The following is a 15,916-nucleotide window of genomic DNA, read 5'->3' on the forward strand; positions in this document are numbered from 1 at the left end:
AGCCCCTCCTGGAACCACAAACACCTTACAGAGCCACCAACACAATTACAAGCCAAGATCTGATACCAAGAGCACTTCCGACAGCTTTTCTCTTCCACCTCCTAGCTTAAAAAGCTTTCTGATGGTCCTGTTTAGCATAAAGCTCCTTTTTACCTTCGTAAGGTAACACTTATTATATTTCCTATTTACATGAATGACATGATCCTTTTAGAAAACTTGGAGAAATACATAATAATATAAAAGAAAACAGCAAAAGTCCTATATTGGCCATAAATTTCCCTTTTCCCCTCTCTCTAAAATAACACTTACTGTGTTTCCTATTTATGTAACAGCACATTCTTTTTCTAAACCTTGGAGACACAGAAAAATATAAAAGAAAATAAAAGTAACCCATCGGATTGAAATATTGTAAATTGCATATGAAAACAATGCTGCAACGTGAGTCACTAAATAAAGCACAGAAAAATACTTTAAAAATGTATTCACCACAGGTTTTGAGGAAAAACAACTTTAAGATGAGAGTGGTTGCTAGTTGATGGAAATCTCTGAAGGAGACCTCTTGAACACTTAGATGGCTTTAGAGATGGATGAGCAGGGCAGTGGCTTTTTACGATGTCTTTTCTACACCACCACCCCCTCCCCTTTTTTTCTTAAATTCCCTCTTCTGAGAGGAGAGAAAATGGCGAGAAGAGATATTTTCTTAATATAACAAGGTAAGAACAAGAGATAGGAGAGGAGAATGAGATGAATGAAGGTAATTCACATATGAAAAAGGGATTGAGAGCCTGGCCTGACAAAGCAAAAAGTCAAAAGGGAGCACAAGGCACAGGCCAATTGATGACAGGGAAGGGAAGTTTCAGCCCCATCCCTGGAACTGCCCCCAGATGGCAGGCCCAGCCCACAGTACCTCGGAGGAGGAGCTGCCAAGGGAGTCTGCCCAGGTGAATGGGACAGGAATTATGGAAGACTGATCAGAGAACTTCAGGTGCCTTTCAACAGTGAACGGGAAGTGATATGACCAGAGCAGTGTTTTAGGAGGAATCATTGTATCAAAACGGGAGAGGGGAAAGGTTGCCGGGGTGGATATCTAGATGTCATTGAAAGTCTTTTCAAACTCAAGGGTTCTGTCATTCTAATCCATGTGACATTCTGCTGTGTTGACTGTACACAGTTCTCTCAATTGCAACTGATCAGCTCCTTGTGCAAAGAAAACAATAAAACCAGAGATAAACACATTCCTCACATTGAACAGTGGAGCAGTTTATGTTCCATTTCATGTTCAATGAAGAAGTAACAACTGCTACACTAAACAACATGGATGAGTCTCACAAACACAGTATTGAAAGAAAGAAGCCAGACATGTTACATGATTCCATTCCAACAGAGTTCAAAAACAGGAAAGCTGATTGATGGCATGAGACGTCAGGACAGTGGGAAAGAGGGCTGGTAAAGCCTGGAAGCAGGTGTGAGGGAGGTTTGCAGGGGCTGATAATGGTGTATTCCCTGATCTGGGGGGTAGCACACGGGTGTGTTTGCTTTGAGAAAATTTCTTGAGAGGTACACTTGTGATTTGTGCACTTCTCAACATTACATTATACTTGAACTTAAAATGTTATTTTAAAAGTGAAATATTGGATCAAGGGCAAAATTTTTAGGGGATTAAGTATCATTAAGAGTGTGGAAGTTTTGAAAGACTAAAATTCATTTCATACTGATAGCTCCAGAGTAACATAATTTATGAATATCACAATCAAATATGTCAATTATACCTCAATAACGCTGGAAAAGAATCTTTTAAAAAATGAGCTGCAGCTAAATTTACTCAAAGGATTATGTTTTGTATATTCTGAGAGCTGAAAAAATGGAGGTAGAGAAGGAAAAAATCCTAAGAATACATTTCCCTCCCAATTTTCCTGCTTCACCTCCCCTTCCCCACCCCACATTTCACATCTCCAGAAGACACTATGGATTATTAGTCCCATTTCCGCAGAGTGCAATACATGAATGCCAAATTTACACTTGTGATCAAAATTTCATGGATAGCCATTTAAAAAGGAATTTTACGTCAATTCTACTTTCTTTCTTTAGGTATCTGGTTGCCTCAATGTTAAAGAGTATCAAAAATGCCGCTTTTATTTTTTAATAGTTGCCCCAAACTTGGATGAAAGGGGCTTGGTTGGGATGGGGTAGGGAGGAGGGGAGATATCACAGATATTTATCAGACATTTTGCATGTCAATTGGTTTCAGAATTATTTTAAACAGTTGAAGTGTGGAAACCACTCAAGTGTCCATCAACAGATGAATGAATAAACAATATATGGTATAAACATACAATGGAATATTATCTAGCTGTAAAAATAATGCAGTCCTGATACAAGCTGCAACATGGATGAACTTTGAAAACATTATGCTAAATGAAATAAGCCAGACACAAAAGGACCAATATTGTATGATTCTTCTTTTGTGACGTACCTAGAATAGTCAAATTCAGAGAGACGAAGTAAAATGGTGGTTGCCAAGGGCTAGGAGAGGGAGGGATGGAAAGTTATTGTTTAATGGGTATAGAATTTCAGCTTTGCAAGATGAAGAGTTTTGGAGATTGCAAAACAACATGAATGTACTTAACACTACTGACCCGTACATTTAAAAATGGTTAAGATGTTACATTTTTATGTTGAAAAGATGATGAAAAAGTTGTGGAAATAGTGGTGATGGTTCCACAACATTGAGAATGTACTTAATGCCATTGAATCACACGCTTAAAATAGCTAACAGGTAAATTTGGTTATGTATATTGTACCACAGTTTTAAAAAAATGGTTAGAAAAAAACAGCACTGAATTGAAAGGTGGCTATCATCACACCTCTTGGCCCCGGCAATGCACAACCCCATCCCCTACTAACTCAGGGCACTATAACTCCCTAGGAAATGTGTGTGTGTCTGGAGGAGCCATAACCAGCTTGTGCTTTTTGTAACCCTGTTCACCTGTGGCTAGGGGAGGACAGTCTTCTTCTGATGCAGTTCTCCCAGTTCTACTTCTGTTTGAAAATCAAGTTCATATCCATAAATGTGATGTTGTGGCAGGCCAGGTCTCACTAATGCAGGCCTCCTTAACAACTGTTTTCAGTACTGACTGAGTGGTTAAGTTAAATATTAAAAGCCAGTGCCCTTATACAAAGGCTGGAATGTAACAAAAGCCCACCAAGAGTTTTGCCTAGACCTTTCCAGGGTCTTAAAGAATGACAAAATAATGAAGGAATTCTCAACAGGACTCAGTTAAGATTAAACAAGTTTTATTGGGGATGAAGAAACTCTCCAGGCCTCCACAGACAAGTTTATTGGGGATCTGAAGGAACTACCCAAACCTCCCTGATTTAGCAGGAGACAAGATAAGGGTAATCACCCCAACATCTGGACCCATTTAGATTAAGTAAATTTACTGAGGCTCCAGAGGAAGGTCTTCAGGACTCAGACCTTAGTTATAGATCAAAAGAAGTTAATCACTCATGTCTTTAGATGAGTGCACACTTACACACAGACATATAGCTTAGAAGGTATATAAGCTCTGGAAAACTTTGTAACTTTGAGTTGGTCTGGCAATAATTTCCAGGCCTTCTCCCTATAAGCAGTTACAGAAATAAAAACTGTCTTCCTCCCCAGTTCATCTGCATCTCGTTATTGGGCCACGAGAAATAGCAGCCCAACCCTCAGTTTGGTCCCGAAACAATGTTAGCCTCATATATTAGCTTTGAATTTTTATTTCATTTGAGGTTTTTATAAGGTAATCAATGTTAGATGGAGCTGGTTGTGGGTCTAAAAGCTAACCTCATCATTCATTCAACAAACATTTATTGAGCACCAACTTTAAAGGGACCCTCAACTGAACGAAGAATAATAAGTCAATCCCTGCACTCGAGGGGGTTTGCATCTAGCTGAGAGATGAACTTCTCAATAAATAAGTGTACTAGCACATATCACAGCTGTTTTGATAATGAGTCTATGCAGGCCTGAAGAGGCAAAAATCTAGTACAGGCTCAGTGTTGGGAAAATTTTCTAGTCAGTGTTGAGTCACTGTTAATTGTGTTGATTCATGGCTTCCTCTGTTAATTACTCCTTGAATTACCACCAAAATGACAACACACAGTGAACTACTACATATGTCTAGGCTCTGAAAAAATGTATTTCGAGGGGAAACTATGGTCAATATCATGCATTGCAAAAGAGCAACGTTTTAAGAGAACCCCAATGCCAATTTGAATGCTTTCTGCCTATGTAAATTGGCTATTACATAATGGCAAGATAAATTCCAAGCTGGCTTTCCACTTCTGTCATCAACCTAGGACTTGTGATTTGCTTTAACTCTCCTATTCACATACTTAGGACACAGGGAATAAAAATTATAATCATGAGCCAAAATGAAATCACCATAGGCAAAGAGTGATTTACCTGAGCATCTGAATTAAATTCTCCAAAGCTAAAGAGCTTGGACTTTAATTGCAATTCTGCTGCTTTCTCTTCTTCTCTCACACAGTTAGCTTTAAGCATTTCTTCTTGCTCCAAAAGAAACTCTATGTTGCTATTTCTATTACAAAAGAAGAAAGAGACCCTCATCTGAAATTTGTGGTTAGTGAAATAACCATCAGTCAGGAGCTTTAACACTCTAGATCATGTGTCAAAATCCATGTAGTGAGCCAAATACAAGTCTGTATTTGAAGACATTGCCAAAGTACATGCAACTTTTCAAGTTAAAATGAGAAAAATACATGCACAAATGCTGTTTCTAACTTCCATCAGAAGGCATTTTCTTCCCCTCCCCTACTTTTGTGGTTCCATTCGAATTCCCCCAAATAGCAGCAGAGCTGAGGCATCAGGAACCAGTGTTCTCAAACGTGGCTGATAATCAGAATATGTGGGGAGCCAAGAGGGAAAATATAGACTCCTAATTCCCTCACCTAAAGATTCTGATAAGATCCTCTAGAGATAGATTCTATATATCCCCCTTTCCTGCCTACCTGCACCCACCCTGTCCCAGAAAATCTTATTGTGGAGGTGGGTGGAGGGCCATTAGACACTGTGAAGATTGGAAAAGATACAAAGATTAAAAAGTCTCAGAAATGGTAATGGGTAGCTGTGAGATAATGATTTTTATTTAGATTCTTCTGAACAAATTAATTTGTTTTGAAGTTAAATGTAGTTTGACCTATTGTTTAAAAAGATTGCCATCTTCTGGCCCAGAAAACTGTTCTGAGAAAAGGTTCTACACATTTTTGCAATGAGTAGATACAAAGATTTATTCTCTGTAATTCAATGCTTTTTCAAGTTTGTAATACTATATATTTTTAGATGAGGAAGGAATTTTGTGAGGGATCAAATCCAGCTGCTTTCCCCTGACAGAAATCCTTTCTATATTTGCCCTGAGATATTGACAGGAACTTTATAAAATGATATAATATTTAATCACAAAAATTATTTTTCTGAGAGTCACAGCCAATGAAAATACATTTGTTAGCATTATCATCCACAGCATGATTTGGTAAAGTAAATGACAGCTAGCCAAGTGATAGGGCGAAAACTATACCGGACAAAAGTTAAGGCAGTAGGTACCATTTTAATTCTTTTTAGTCATTTTTCAAAGTATCTTTTATTATTACTAGTAGGAAAATACGTTGACAAGTGAAAGGAAGTAGGGACAAAATTAAAGCCAGTCTATTCTGTGTAAATACGATGTCTACGTTTTGCACTCCACAATGTAAACTATTAAAAACCCCAGCCTACATTCACAGAGACCACGAGGAAGAGCCACATGTGAGTGAGTTGGACCCAGGCTCTGGTTAGAAATTGCTTAATGGAATAAATCTACTTGTTTATAATGACTTACGTTTTATCCTGTATAACTTTTTCTCTTTTGTTTACCTCTTCAAGATTTTCATCTACATCTTGGGAATATTGAAACAAAGTAAGATTCTGCTCTTCCAGCTCTCTGAGGACTTGTAGTAACTCCTCTGGTTCCTTGAAATAAAGTGCTGGCTCCTAATTAATCAATAATGAAGAATATAATTTACTTAAAAATATGCTACCTATGCACATGTGACTTATCTAGAAAATACAGTGGGGTAAAGGAAGACGGTTCTAAGGATGAGGGAGACACAGGTAGGAACTTGTATGGGAAACTCGCCTATTTCCAAGTGAGAGCTGGCTCTCAGAAAGAGCACATTTGCAGTGTTGTGGGGAGATGAGGGTATTAAAAAAGGGATGAGGAAGAAAAAAGGAAGAAGAGGGTGAGGAAAAGGAGACAGAGCAGAAGAGGAGGCAAGTGCGGGAAAAAGGGAAAGGGAGAAGGAATAGAAGAAAGATGACAGGAGGCTGAGTGAAAGTCATTTTCTCCCCACATTTTAATTATTTTATATTTCCTACATTTTTAAGATAAAGTATGTGTTACCTTAAACATTTTTTTTAAAAATTGACTTGGGCATTTGCACACCCATGTTCCTCATTATTCACGATAGCCAAGACATGGAAGCAAAAATGTCCATCAATGGATAAATGGATTAAGTCAATGTAGTATACACATACTATGGAATATTATTCGGCTTCAAAAGGAAAGAAATTGACCAGGTGCGGTGGCTCACACCTGTAATCCCAGCACTTTGGGAGGCTGAGGTGGGTGGATCATGAGGTCAGGAGTTCAAGACCAGCCTGAGCAAGATGGTGAAACCCCGACTCTACTAGAAATACAAAAATTAGCCAGTCATGGTGGTCGGTGCCTGTAATCCCAGCTACTTGGGAGGCTGAGGCAGAGAATTGCTTGAACTCAGGAGGCGGAGGTTTCAGTGAGCCGAGATCGTGCCACTGCACTTCAGCCTGGGCAACAAGAGTGAAACTCCATTTCAAAAAAAAAAAAGGAAACAAATCCTGTCATATGCTATAACATAGATGAACCTTGGATACAGTATGCTAAGTGAAATAAGCCAGGCACAAAAAGACAAATACTGAGTGATTCCACTTACATGAGGTATCTAAAATAGTAAAACTTTTAGAAACAGAATGTAGAATGGCAGTTGCCAGGGGCTATGGGAGGGAGAAAAGAGGAGTTGTTTAATGAGTATAGAGTTTCTATTTTGCAAAATCAGAAAGTTCTAGAGATCTGTTGCTTATAGTTGACACTACTGTAATGCACACTTAAAACGGCTAAAATGGTAAATTTTTTACATGTTTATTTGTCACAATTTTTTAAAAAGATGACTTGGATAAGGTGTGTAATATACAACAATGAATGGTATTTGTTATCCCTTTTGAGTTTCTGTGGTTGCATTTCGGGTGGGGTTAGCTCAAAGTCAATCTTGCAGCAATAAAGGGTTGTTTTGTTGAAGGCCTATTTATTTTATGGTTCAGCTACCCAACACATCTCAAGTCCCAATAAAATGCAATCAGCAAGTGGCTATTTTTATAAGAAGATTGTAGATTTTATATATATTTTTATATATATATAAAAATATATATCCTAAATCATTACCTTCTTCTAGATACTTATTTGTTATAAAATGTCTTATGACAAAGATAGATTATATATCCAATTGGAGAATAGTATCAAAATTATATTTCTTTCTGGAAGGTTTGTGCAATATTTTGAATAAAATATTTTAATTTCAAAAGAATAAATGATCATCAGTATTTTTCACCAAACCCAATATTTAAACCAGCAAATATAATCTGGTTACCAAATCAACATCCATTTCATCATCTAAAAGGAATTCCAAACTGTCTTCTGAACCGAAACTTTCAGCCAGGCTGTAAAAGAAAAAAGAAAAAGAAAATGTCTGATTTGTGAGCCATTTTCTGTCAACAGGTTTGCATTCCTTTCTAAATTGTCGTTGGAACCCAACTGTAACATAATTATTTTCAATAGCAGGTTTAGCCTTTTAGGGAACTGCTGATTGCAGAAATCAATGGATTCCATGAATATACAAAAGAAAATTGGATTCTGTCCCAGACAAAGCTGACATACACAAACAATGAGACCACATGGGAGGGCCATACCATATGGTACCAATTATTTGAGGTGCATCTATAAAGTAAGGTAACTTTATTTTTAAAGAAACACATGACAGCCTATGTTGCCTCATCCTTTTGTCCTTTTAATGCATTCTTCTTGAGAATCTAAATGTGCTCTACTTCTCAAAATGAAAGCTGTATCACAGCCTTCTGACTGTCCCCAAGTAAGGCAATGCTTCTCTCTTTAAGAGCAAATTTTACTTCTCAAAATATCTTCCAATCAGGCTGACAAAATGTTGGTTGGGGTGATGGACAGTGAGATACCTCCTTAAAGCATAATCATGTGGCTTGGAAAGTGGCTCTGGAAAAATCCCGTAAGAAAGATCAGTGGAAACTGATTGCAATATTAAAGAAGCAGGGATAGGGAGAGAGTAAGTTGGCTGTTGTGATCTAGGTCATTAACACTTTCAGATAGAGGGCAGTGATGATGGCAACGATGAGTAAGTGTGTGGGGAGGGAGGAGAATTTAGAGATATATGGAAGAATGAAATCATGGGAACCAAAAATAGAAAGGGCTCTTGGGGCCATGAGAGAAGAGACAAAGATGACTCCAACATTTGTGGTCTGGAGCCTGGAAAAATGGAGGTAGCACTCACAGGAAGGAAAACGGCTTACAGATGGGATAAGGAAAAGATTAATATTTGCTTTATTCATGTTGAGTTTGAGGGGACAAAATACACACCTGGAGCTGCCTATTGAGCAGTTGGAGAGAAAGTGTGGGAAAACGGAAAGGGCCAGGGACATAGATGAATTTTAGGGAAACATACCCTGAGAAAGCATTTGACATTACAGTCCACCCTTCTCTGCTCTTGGGTTGAGCAACATCACTTTCTAATCACTCTCTTCCCACCTCTCTGATACTCTTGCGGTCTTTTGGGGCTCCTCCTCAGTCTTCTTCCCTTCTCCTTCTACCCATTCTTTTGGGGAGACCTCATCCATCTCATGGATTCAACCACTGCTAATACACTAATGACTCTCACATCTCTTTCTCTTTCTTGAGCTTTAGATTTCAATGTCCAACCTTCAACTGGACATCATTACCCACATGGCTGTCCCACAGGGAGCTAAAATGAACATCCAAAATCACACTCCTTCTCTTCTCCTCAGGCAGGCCTGCTCCTCTTACTGGGTTCCCAATATTATTGGATGGCAAGACCATGCACCCAGTTGCCATGCTAGAAATCTGGGCGTTATCTGTAACCACTCTCTTTTCCTGACACTTCCCTCAATCTTTACATAAGCCGTTCAAAGTCCTGTCAGTGCCACTTCCCTATGTCTCTCACAGCCTTTCTTTCTTTGTTCCCGATGCCATTATCTGGTTTAGGCAGTCCAATCTCTCTCACCTGAATTGTGACAATAGGCTCCTAACTGGCCACTGTACCTCTAGTTTTGTCCTCCACCATTTCATTCTCTAAAATACTGCCACATCCATCTTTCTAAAGTGCAAATAGGATTGAGTCTCTGTCACACTCTTGTTTAAAACATACAGTGTCTCCCCAGGGCCCTTGGGACAAAGCACAGGCTGCTTAGGTAGATAGCATCACCACTTCCCTGCTCATGGTGCAGTGCCCATGTACTCCTTGAGCCTCTCCCCCTTTTACTCAGAATGATAAACCTGCCATTCTGAACAGAGCCAAGCTCTGTCATCTCTGTACCAGAAAGCACTCCCTCTTCCAGAGCTTGTCCTCACTAACTCTTCCTCCTCTTATAGACTCAGCTTAGAGGCATCCTGTTCTGAAGCACATTCACTGATCTTGCCCTTGCCCTCCCATGCCCTTACCTCTCCTCTGGGTTAAGAGTCCTACCTTTGCATGCCTGTGGCACTCTTGGCTTATCCTTCTAATAACATTATCACATTGTATTGCAATCAACTTGGCTGTCTTCCTCCCTAAATGGTAAGCCCCTTGAGGGCAGAGATTGTCTTTTATTTATTGTTGGGGCACTCAATAAGTATTTGTTGAATGAATGGATGAGACTAGGAGAGTGGTGAGATTTCTGAGGGAGCGAATGTGGTGTCTGCATGTTACTGTGAGCATCTAGATGCAGAAAAGGCATTTGGCAGGATTCAACACTCATTTTGATAAAAACTCTCAGGAAAACTGGAACAGAGAAGAACTTTCTTAACTTGATAGAGTATGCACATCTACAAAAATCCTCCAGCTAACGTTATATTTAATGGTGAAAAACTGAATCCTTTCAAGACTGGGAACAAGACAAAGATATCTGCTCCCTCTACTCTTATTCAACATCAAAAGTTCTACCCATTGCAATAAAGCAAGAAAAAGAGATAAAAGGCATAAAGATCAGAAAGGAAGAAATAAAGCTGTCGCTATGTGCAAATGACATAATGGTCTACTTAGAAAATCCAAAGGAATCTTTAAAAACAAAACAAAATTCTTGAACTAATAAGTGAGTTCAGTACGGTCAGGGTATACAATCAATTGTATTTCTCTATATTAGCAATGACTGCATGGACACCAAAATACAAAGTACAATACCATTTACAATTGTTCAAAAAGAAAAGACAAAAATATTTTGCTATAAATCTAACAAAACATGTATAGGATTTGTAAGCTGAAAACTACAGAAGGCTGAAGAAATCAAAGAAGATCTAAACAAATGGAGAGGCAGACTGTGTTTATGGATTGGAAAATGTAACATAGTAAAGAAATCAATTATCCCCAAATTGATATACAGATTTGTGTTAGTTTCCTAGGGTTGATGTAACAAACAACAGCTTAAAGCAACAGTAACTTATTCTCTCACAGTTCTGGAGGCTAGAAGTCAGAAATCAAGGTGTCAACAAGCCATGTTCTCTCTGAGAGCTCCAGGGAAGAATCTATTAATACCTTTCTCTTAGCTGCTCCTATTGCCAGCAGTCCTTGGCTTGCAGCCACATCACTTCAATCTCTGTCTCTGTCATCACATGGCATTCTCCCTGTGTCTCAGTGTCTCTTCTCTTGTAAGGACACCAGTCATACTGAATTAAGGGTCTACCCTAATGACTTCATCTTACTTTGATTACATCTGCAAAGGTGTAATAAATATATATATATTTTTTCCAGATAAGGTCATGTACATAGTACGATGGGTTAGGACTTCTATGTATCTTTGTGGGGGACATAATTCAACCCATAAAAAGGCTTAACACAATTCCCATCATAATTCCAGAAAGTTTTTTTGTAGATATAGATAAGGTTATTTTAAAATTTATATAAAAAGAAAAAGGAGCTAGAACAGCCAACACAGTTTTGAAAAACAGGAGTTACATAAGAAGTCTCCCTGACCTCGAGACTAATAGCTACAGGACATTTCCTGTTCCCTGTGTTGTGTCTTGGAATCTGGAGCAATGAAGACCTCTGTGCTCTTAGGCGGGTCCTTCCTGTTTTCTCTATTGTTTTGGAATTCTTCTGGACTCGACCCAGTCCTAAGACACAGATCTTCAGTGGATAAAGAAGACACTGTTTGGACTGCAGCAATGACTGAGTTGACTACTGATGGCTTAGGTCACTATCTGACTTGCAACAGTTTCAATGTGTTCTGATGATTGTTTGTTAGAATGAAAATAAGGCCCTTTGATAACAACACAGAAATTAAAACTGGCGACATACACCTGGGAGATAACTGTCCTGTAACAAGACTGTTGCCATTTAACTATGAGTTTTCTTATCCTGTCACTTCTTGTGGGATCAAGAAAATTATGTTCCAAAGAAATGATGTTGCTATATTATCAGAGATCAGTTACAGACCAGTGCTGCATACTACCTATAAATTTCCAGTGGTTTGCTTTGTAAAGAGGCTTAAGTTCCCATCTGTGATGCATTTTGGAATGAGTGGATGTGATGTCAACACCTTGAAAGATATCACTCAAAACACAGAATAACAAGAGTCATCAGCTCCCACACAAAGTAAAACATGTGAACCTAATTTTAGCAGTGTTAATTAGGAGCAATTATCCACGAGTCACTGCATCAATAATGCCTATGTTATAACATCCTATCCTCCCTAAGGCACGGGAGAAAGTGGTACATACTTGTCTGAGAACCAGTTCCATAAATACTATGGTTGTATCTGTCCAAAGATAAGTAGCAGTATGTTACCAGTTTCACTACCTTTGGAGTTTTGGATAACATATCTATACTGTGATATTTACACCTTTTAATGAGTTAATTTTAAGTGTAATTGCTATTCTAACTTTGTGAAATCAAGGCCATACATAATAAAGCTTGCCTATACTAAAAACAAACAAACAAGCAAAAAACTAATAGCTACAGTAGTCAAGATCATGTGGCAGGACAGCCACATAGATCAATGGAACAGAATAGAGAATCCAGAAATAGCCCCCAACAAATATGCCGAAGTGATTTTTGACAAAGGTGCAAAAGCAATTCAATGAAAGAAGCCATTTCAACATTGGTGCAGGAGCAATTGACATACACAGGCAAAAGAGCACCATCACCACAGTCTAAACCTCACCCCTTATGCAAAAATTAACTCAGAATGGAAAATGGATCACAAACTTACATGTAAAACTATAAAACACCTAAGAAAAAATATGGAAAAAAATCTTTGAGTCTAAGGCTAGGGAAAACGTTTTAGAATTGACACGAAAAGCATGAACTATAAAAGAAAAAATTCATAACTCGAAATTCATCAAAATTAAAACTTTCACTCTGCAAAAGACCCTATTAAGAGGATAAAAAAGACAATCTACACACTCAGAGAAATTCTTTGCAAACCACATATCCCCAAAGGACTCATATCTAATATATACAGAATTTTCAAAATCCAACAGTTTTAATAAAAGGCAGTTCAGTTAGAAAGTGAGCAAAAGACATGAATAGTTATTTCATCAGAGGATATAAAGATGCAAACAAGCACACGACAAGATGCGCAACATCATTAGCTACTAGGAAAATCAATTAACACCTACCAGAATAGTTAAAATAAAAGACAGTGAAAACACCAAATGCTGTTGAGGATATGAAGAAACTAGACCCCACATACAATGCTAGTGGGAATGTAAAGTGACATAGCCACTCTGAGAAACAACTTATCAATCTCTTTAAAAACTGAACATGCGGCCGGGCGTGGTGGCTCACGCCTGTAATCCCAGCACTTTGAAGGCCAAGACAGGTGGATCACCTGAAGTCAGAAGTTCGAGACCAGCCTGACCAACATGGTGAAACCCCATCTCTACTAAAAATAACAAAAATTAGCTGGGCGTGGTGGCAGGCACCTGTAATCCCAGTTATTCAGGAAGCTGAGACAAGAGAATTGCTTGAACCTGGGAGGTGGAGGTTGCAGTGAGCAGAGACTGTGCCATTGCACTCCAGCCTGGGTGACAGAGCGAGACTCCATTTCAAAAAGGAAACAAAGAAACAAACAAAAAAAACACTGAACACACATCTACCATCTAATCAGGCATTACATTATAATTATTCCAGAGAAGTGAAAATTATGTTCACACAAAAGGTTGAACAAAGATATTTATAGCAACTTTATTCACTATATCCCCAAACTAAAAATAATCCAGATGGTCTTCAATGAGCAAATAGTTAAACTGTAGCACATCCATACCATAGTATACTACTCATCAACAAAAAGGAACCAACTACTGATAGACCAAACGACTTAAGTGAATCTCCAGAGAATTATGCTTAGTAAAATAACCCAATCCCAAAAGATTACATACTGTAGGATTCCATTTATAGAACATTCTTGGAATAACACAGTCATAGAAATGGAGAACACATTGGTGGTTGCCAGGGTTTAAGAGGAGGTGGGAGAGGGAAGTGGGTGTGACTATGAAAGGGCAACATGAAGAACCCTGCGCTGATGTTCTGTATTTGATGGCATCCATGTCAATATCCTGGTTATGGTATTTGTGCTACAGTTTTGCAAGATGATACCATTGGAGGAAACTGGGTAAAGGGTATATGGAGTCTCTCTGTACTATTTCTTACAATTGTACATGAATCTAAAACGATCTCAAAATGAACATTTAATTACAAAAAAATCTGTGCCAAATGCCACAGAAGTGGGTGTCTAGAATTCAGAGGGTACCTAGAAGTCACAGCAAAATGTTTCTGTTTCTCTCAGTGATTGTCATGATACTGTGATGCTGGCCCAGATCCCTTCCTCTGGGCTGGTGTACCCATCCCAGGCATCAACATATTTTCTTAAAGAAGCTCTCTTGGGGTAGTAAGGGTTGAGAACGAGTGACTTCTGAAATAATGAGTACAAACGAGTGAACAATTAAGTGAGGGGGAAAACAACAACAACAAAATACTTTATGATCCTAATTGCAGGAATTTTGAATCACATGGTGAAATTGCAAACACACAGGCTAGCAGAATAGCTTAATAAAAAATAGGGCAGTGGGTTCTGAGAAGCAAAGACCCAAGATGCAGGGGGCGGGGCAGATAGCTTCTGCAAATAATAGCTGTAGGTACTTAACAAAGATTGGAGAGAGGCCTGTGAGATCTCAGGAGTGCACAGAAATGGCACCACTACTTCCAGGATCTCTTACAACAGTTATGGATACATGACATATATGCTGAGAAAAGGCTTTAAAAGTTATTTGCTGAAAACCATTCCCAGTTTCCAAGGGAGTTAGTCAAGTATATACTGTACTTTGATTTCCTTTTCTCTGGGGTGCGAGTCAGGCTTCTGCTTGGCTTTCCTGTTCAAAATGTCCAGGTGAGGCCATGCCGTTGGTGATGGTGGAGTGAAAAGAAATAACATGGAATTAGAAATGAGCCCGTGCACTTGGTGCAAGGTATTCATTTTTCTGCACAGACATGCCCATTACTTCTTTCTTTTTTAAAAAAATTATTTTATTTTTGGAATGATCATTGCATAGAAAATGGTGGTCTTTTATTCTATTGAAACTGAGTTGCATGCATAAGAATAAAATGAAAGGCACAGACTCTTCTAAATGCCTCAGGCAGAGATCACACTTTTGGCTTTTCCCTCCAGAGCCCTCACTGTCTATAACTATATATCATTCGCCCCATTGTAGTGTGTAGTTCTGGGATGCAGAGCCATGTACTATTTGTCTTTGTGTACGTGGGGTCTTGAAGAGCACCTGAAACATTTATGTCTCCAATAAATACACGGTGAGTAAAGGAAAGATGGGGAAAAAAATGGATGAAGAAGAACCAATCAGATAGGTCCCATCACCATCTTATTCTTATTATTGTCTCAGCTTTTTTTTTTTTTTTTTTTTTTTTTTTGAGATGGAGTTTCACTCTTGTCGCCCAGGCTGGAGTGCAATGGCATGATCTCGGCTCATTGCAACCTCCGTCTCCCAGGTTCAAGCGATTCTCCTGCCTCAGCCTCCCGAGTAGCTGGGATTACAGGTATTTTTACTAGAGACGGGGTTTCACCATGGTGGCCAGGCTGATGTCGAACTCCTGACCTCAGGAGATCCACCCACCTCAGCCTCCCAAAGTGCTAGGATTACAGGCGTGAGCCCCCGCACCCGGCCTGTCTCAGCTTTTAAGCTGGTACCCTAACATGTACTACTAAAAAGTATTGTTAAGAGGTGTTATTTAAACTGAGAAACTTCTATATTCAAAATTTCAAAGAGAAGGGAATATTGACACCACCTCCCACTCCGTCTACCCCACCCCTGCCCCCACACCCTACTCAAGATCCTCCAACAGGCAAAGTAGTATGTCTTAAAGTGAGCCAAAGTGGCCTCACAACCCAAAAGAATTTACTTTTCAATCAGCTGGCCAGATGCACAAGGCTTCAGGCTTATACCAGGGTCATTTCTGGGCAGGCAACTTGTATTCCTGACCTTTATCCCAATACTAAATACATCCCAAGGTTGGTAGCAGGATACAGGAGAAAAGG

At 38.9% G+C, this 15,916-nt stretch overlaps 1 protein-coding gene across 5 annotated transcripts in view; it reads right to left on the minus strand.

Moving 5' to 3' along the window:
* CCDC38 (coiled-coil domain containing 38) overlaps window positions 1–15,916 on the minus strand; it is a 73,664-nt gene that overhangs the window by 6,728 nt on the left and 51,020 nt on the right. For all 5 annotated transcript variants that reach the window (XR_010148392.1, XR_010148391.1, XM_009426035.5 and 2 more), the window contains 4 exons: window positions 14,690–14,738; window positions 7,720–7,789; window positions 5,880–6,031; window positions 4,448–4,583 (listed from right to left, as the gene is read on the minus strand). Coding sequence is in view for 3 of the 5 variants with exons in the window: in XM_009426035.5 (XP_009424310.3) it covers window positions 4,448–4,583; window positions 5,880–6,031; window positions 7,720–7,789; window positions 14,690–14,738 (407 nt within the window). In the remaining 2 variants the exon portion in view is untranslated. The remainder of the gene's footprint in view (window positions 1–4,447; window positions 4,584–5,879; window positions 6,032–7,719; window positions 7,790–14,689; window positions 14,739–15,916) is intronic.

Source organism: Pan troglodytes, chromosome 10 (genome assembly GCF_028858775.2).
Source record: "Pan troglodytes isolate AG18354 chromosome 10, NHGRI_mPanTro3-v2.0_pri, whole genome shotgun sequence".
In the NCBI taxonomy this organism is placed as follows: Eukaryota; Metazoa; Chordata; class Mammalia; order Primates; family Hominidae; genus Pan; species Pan troglodytes.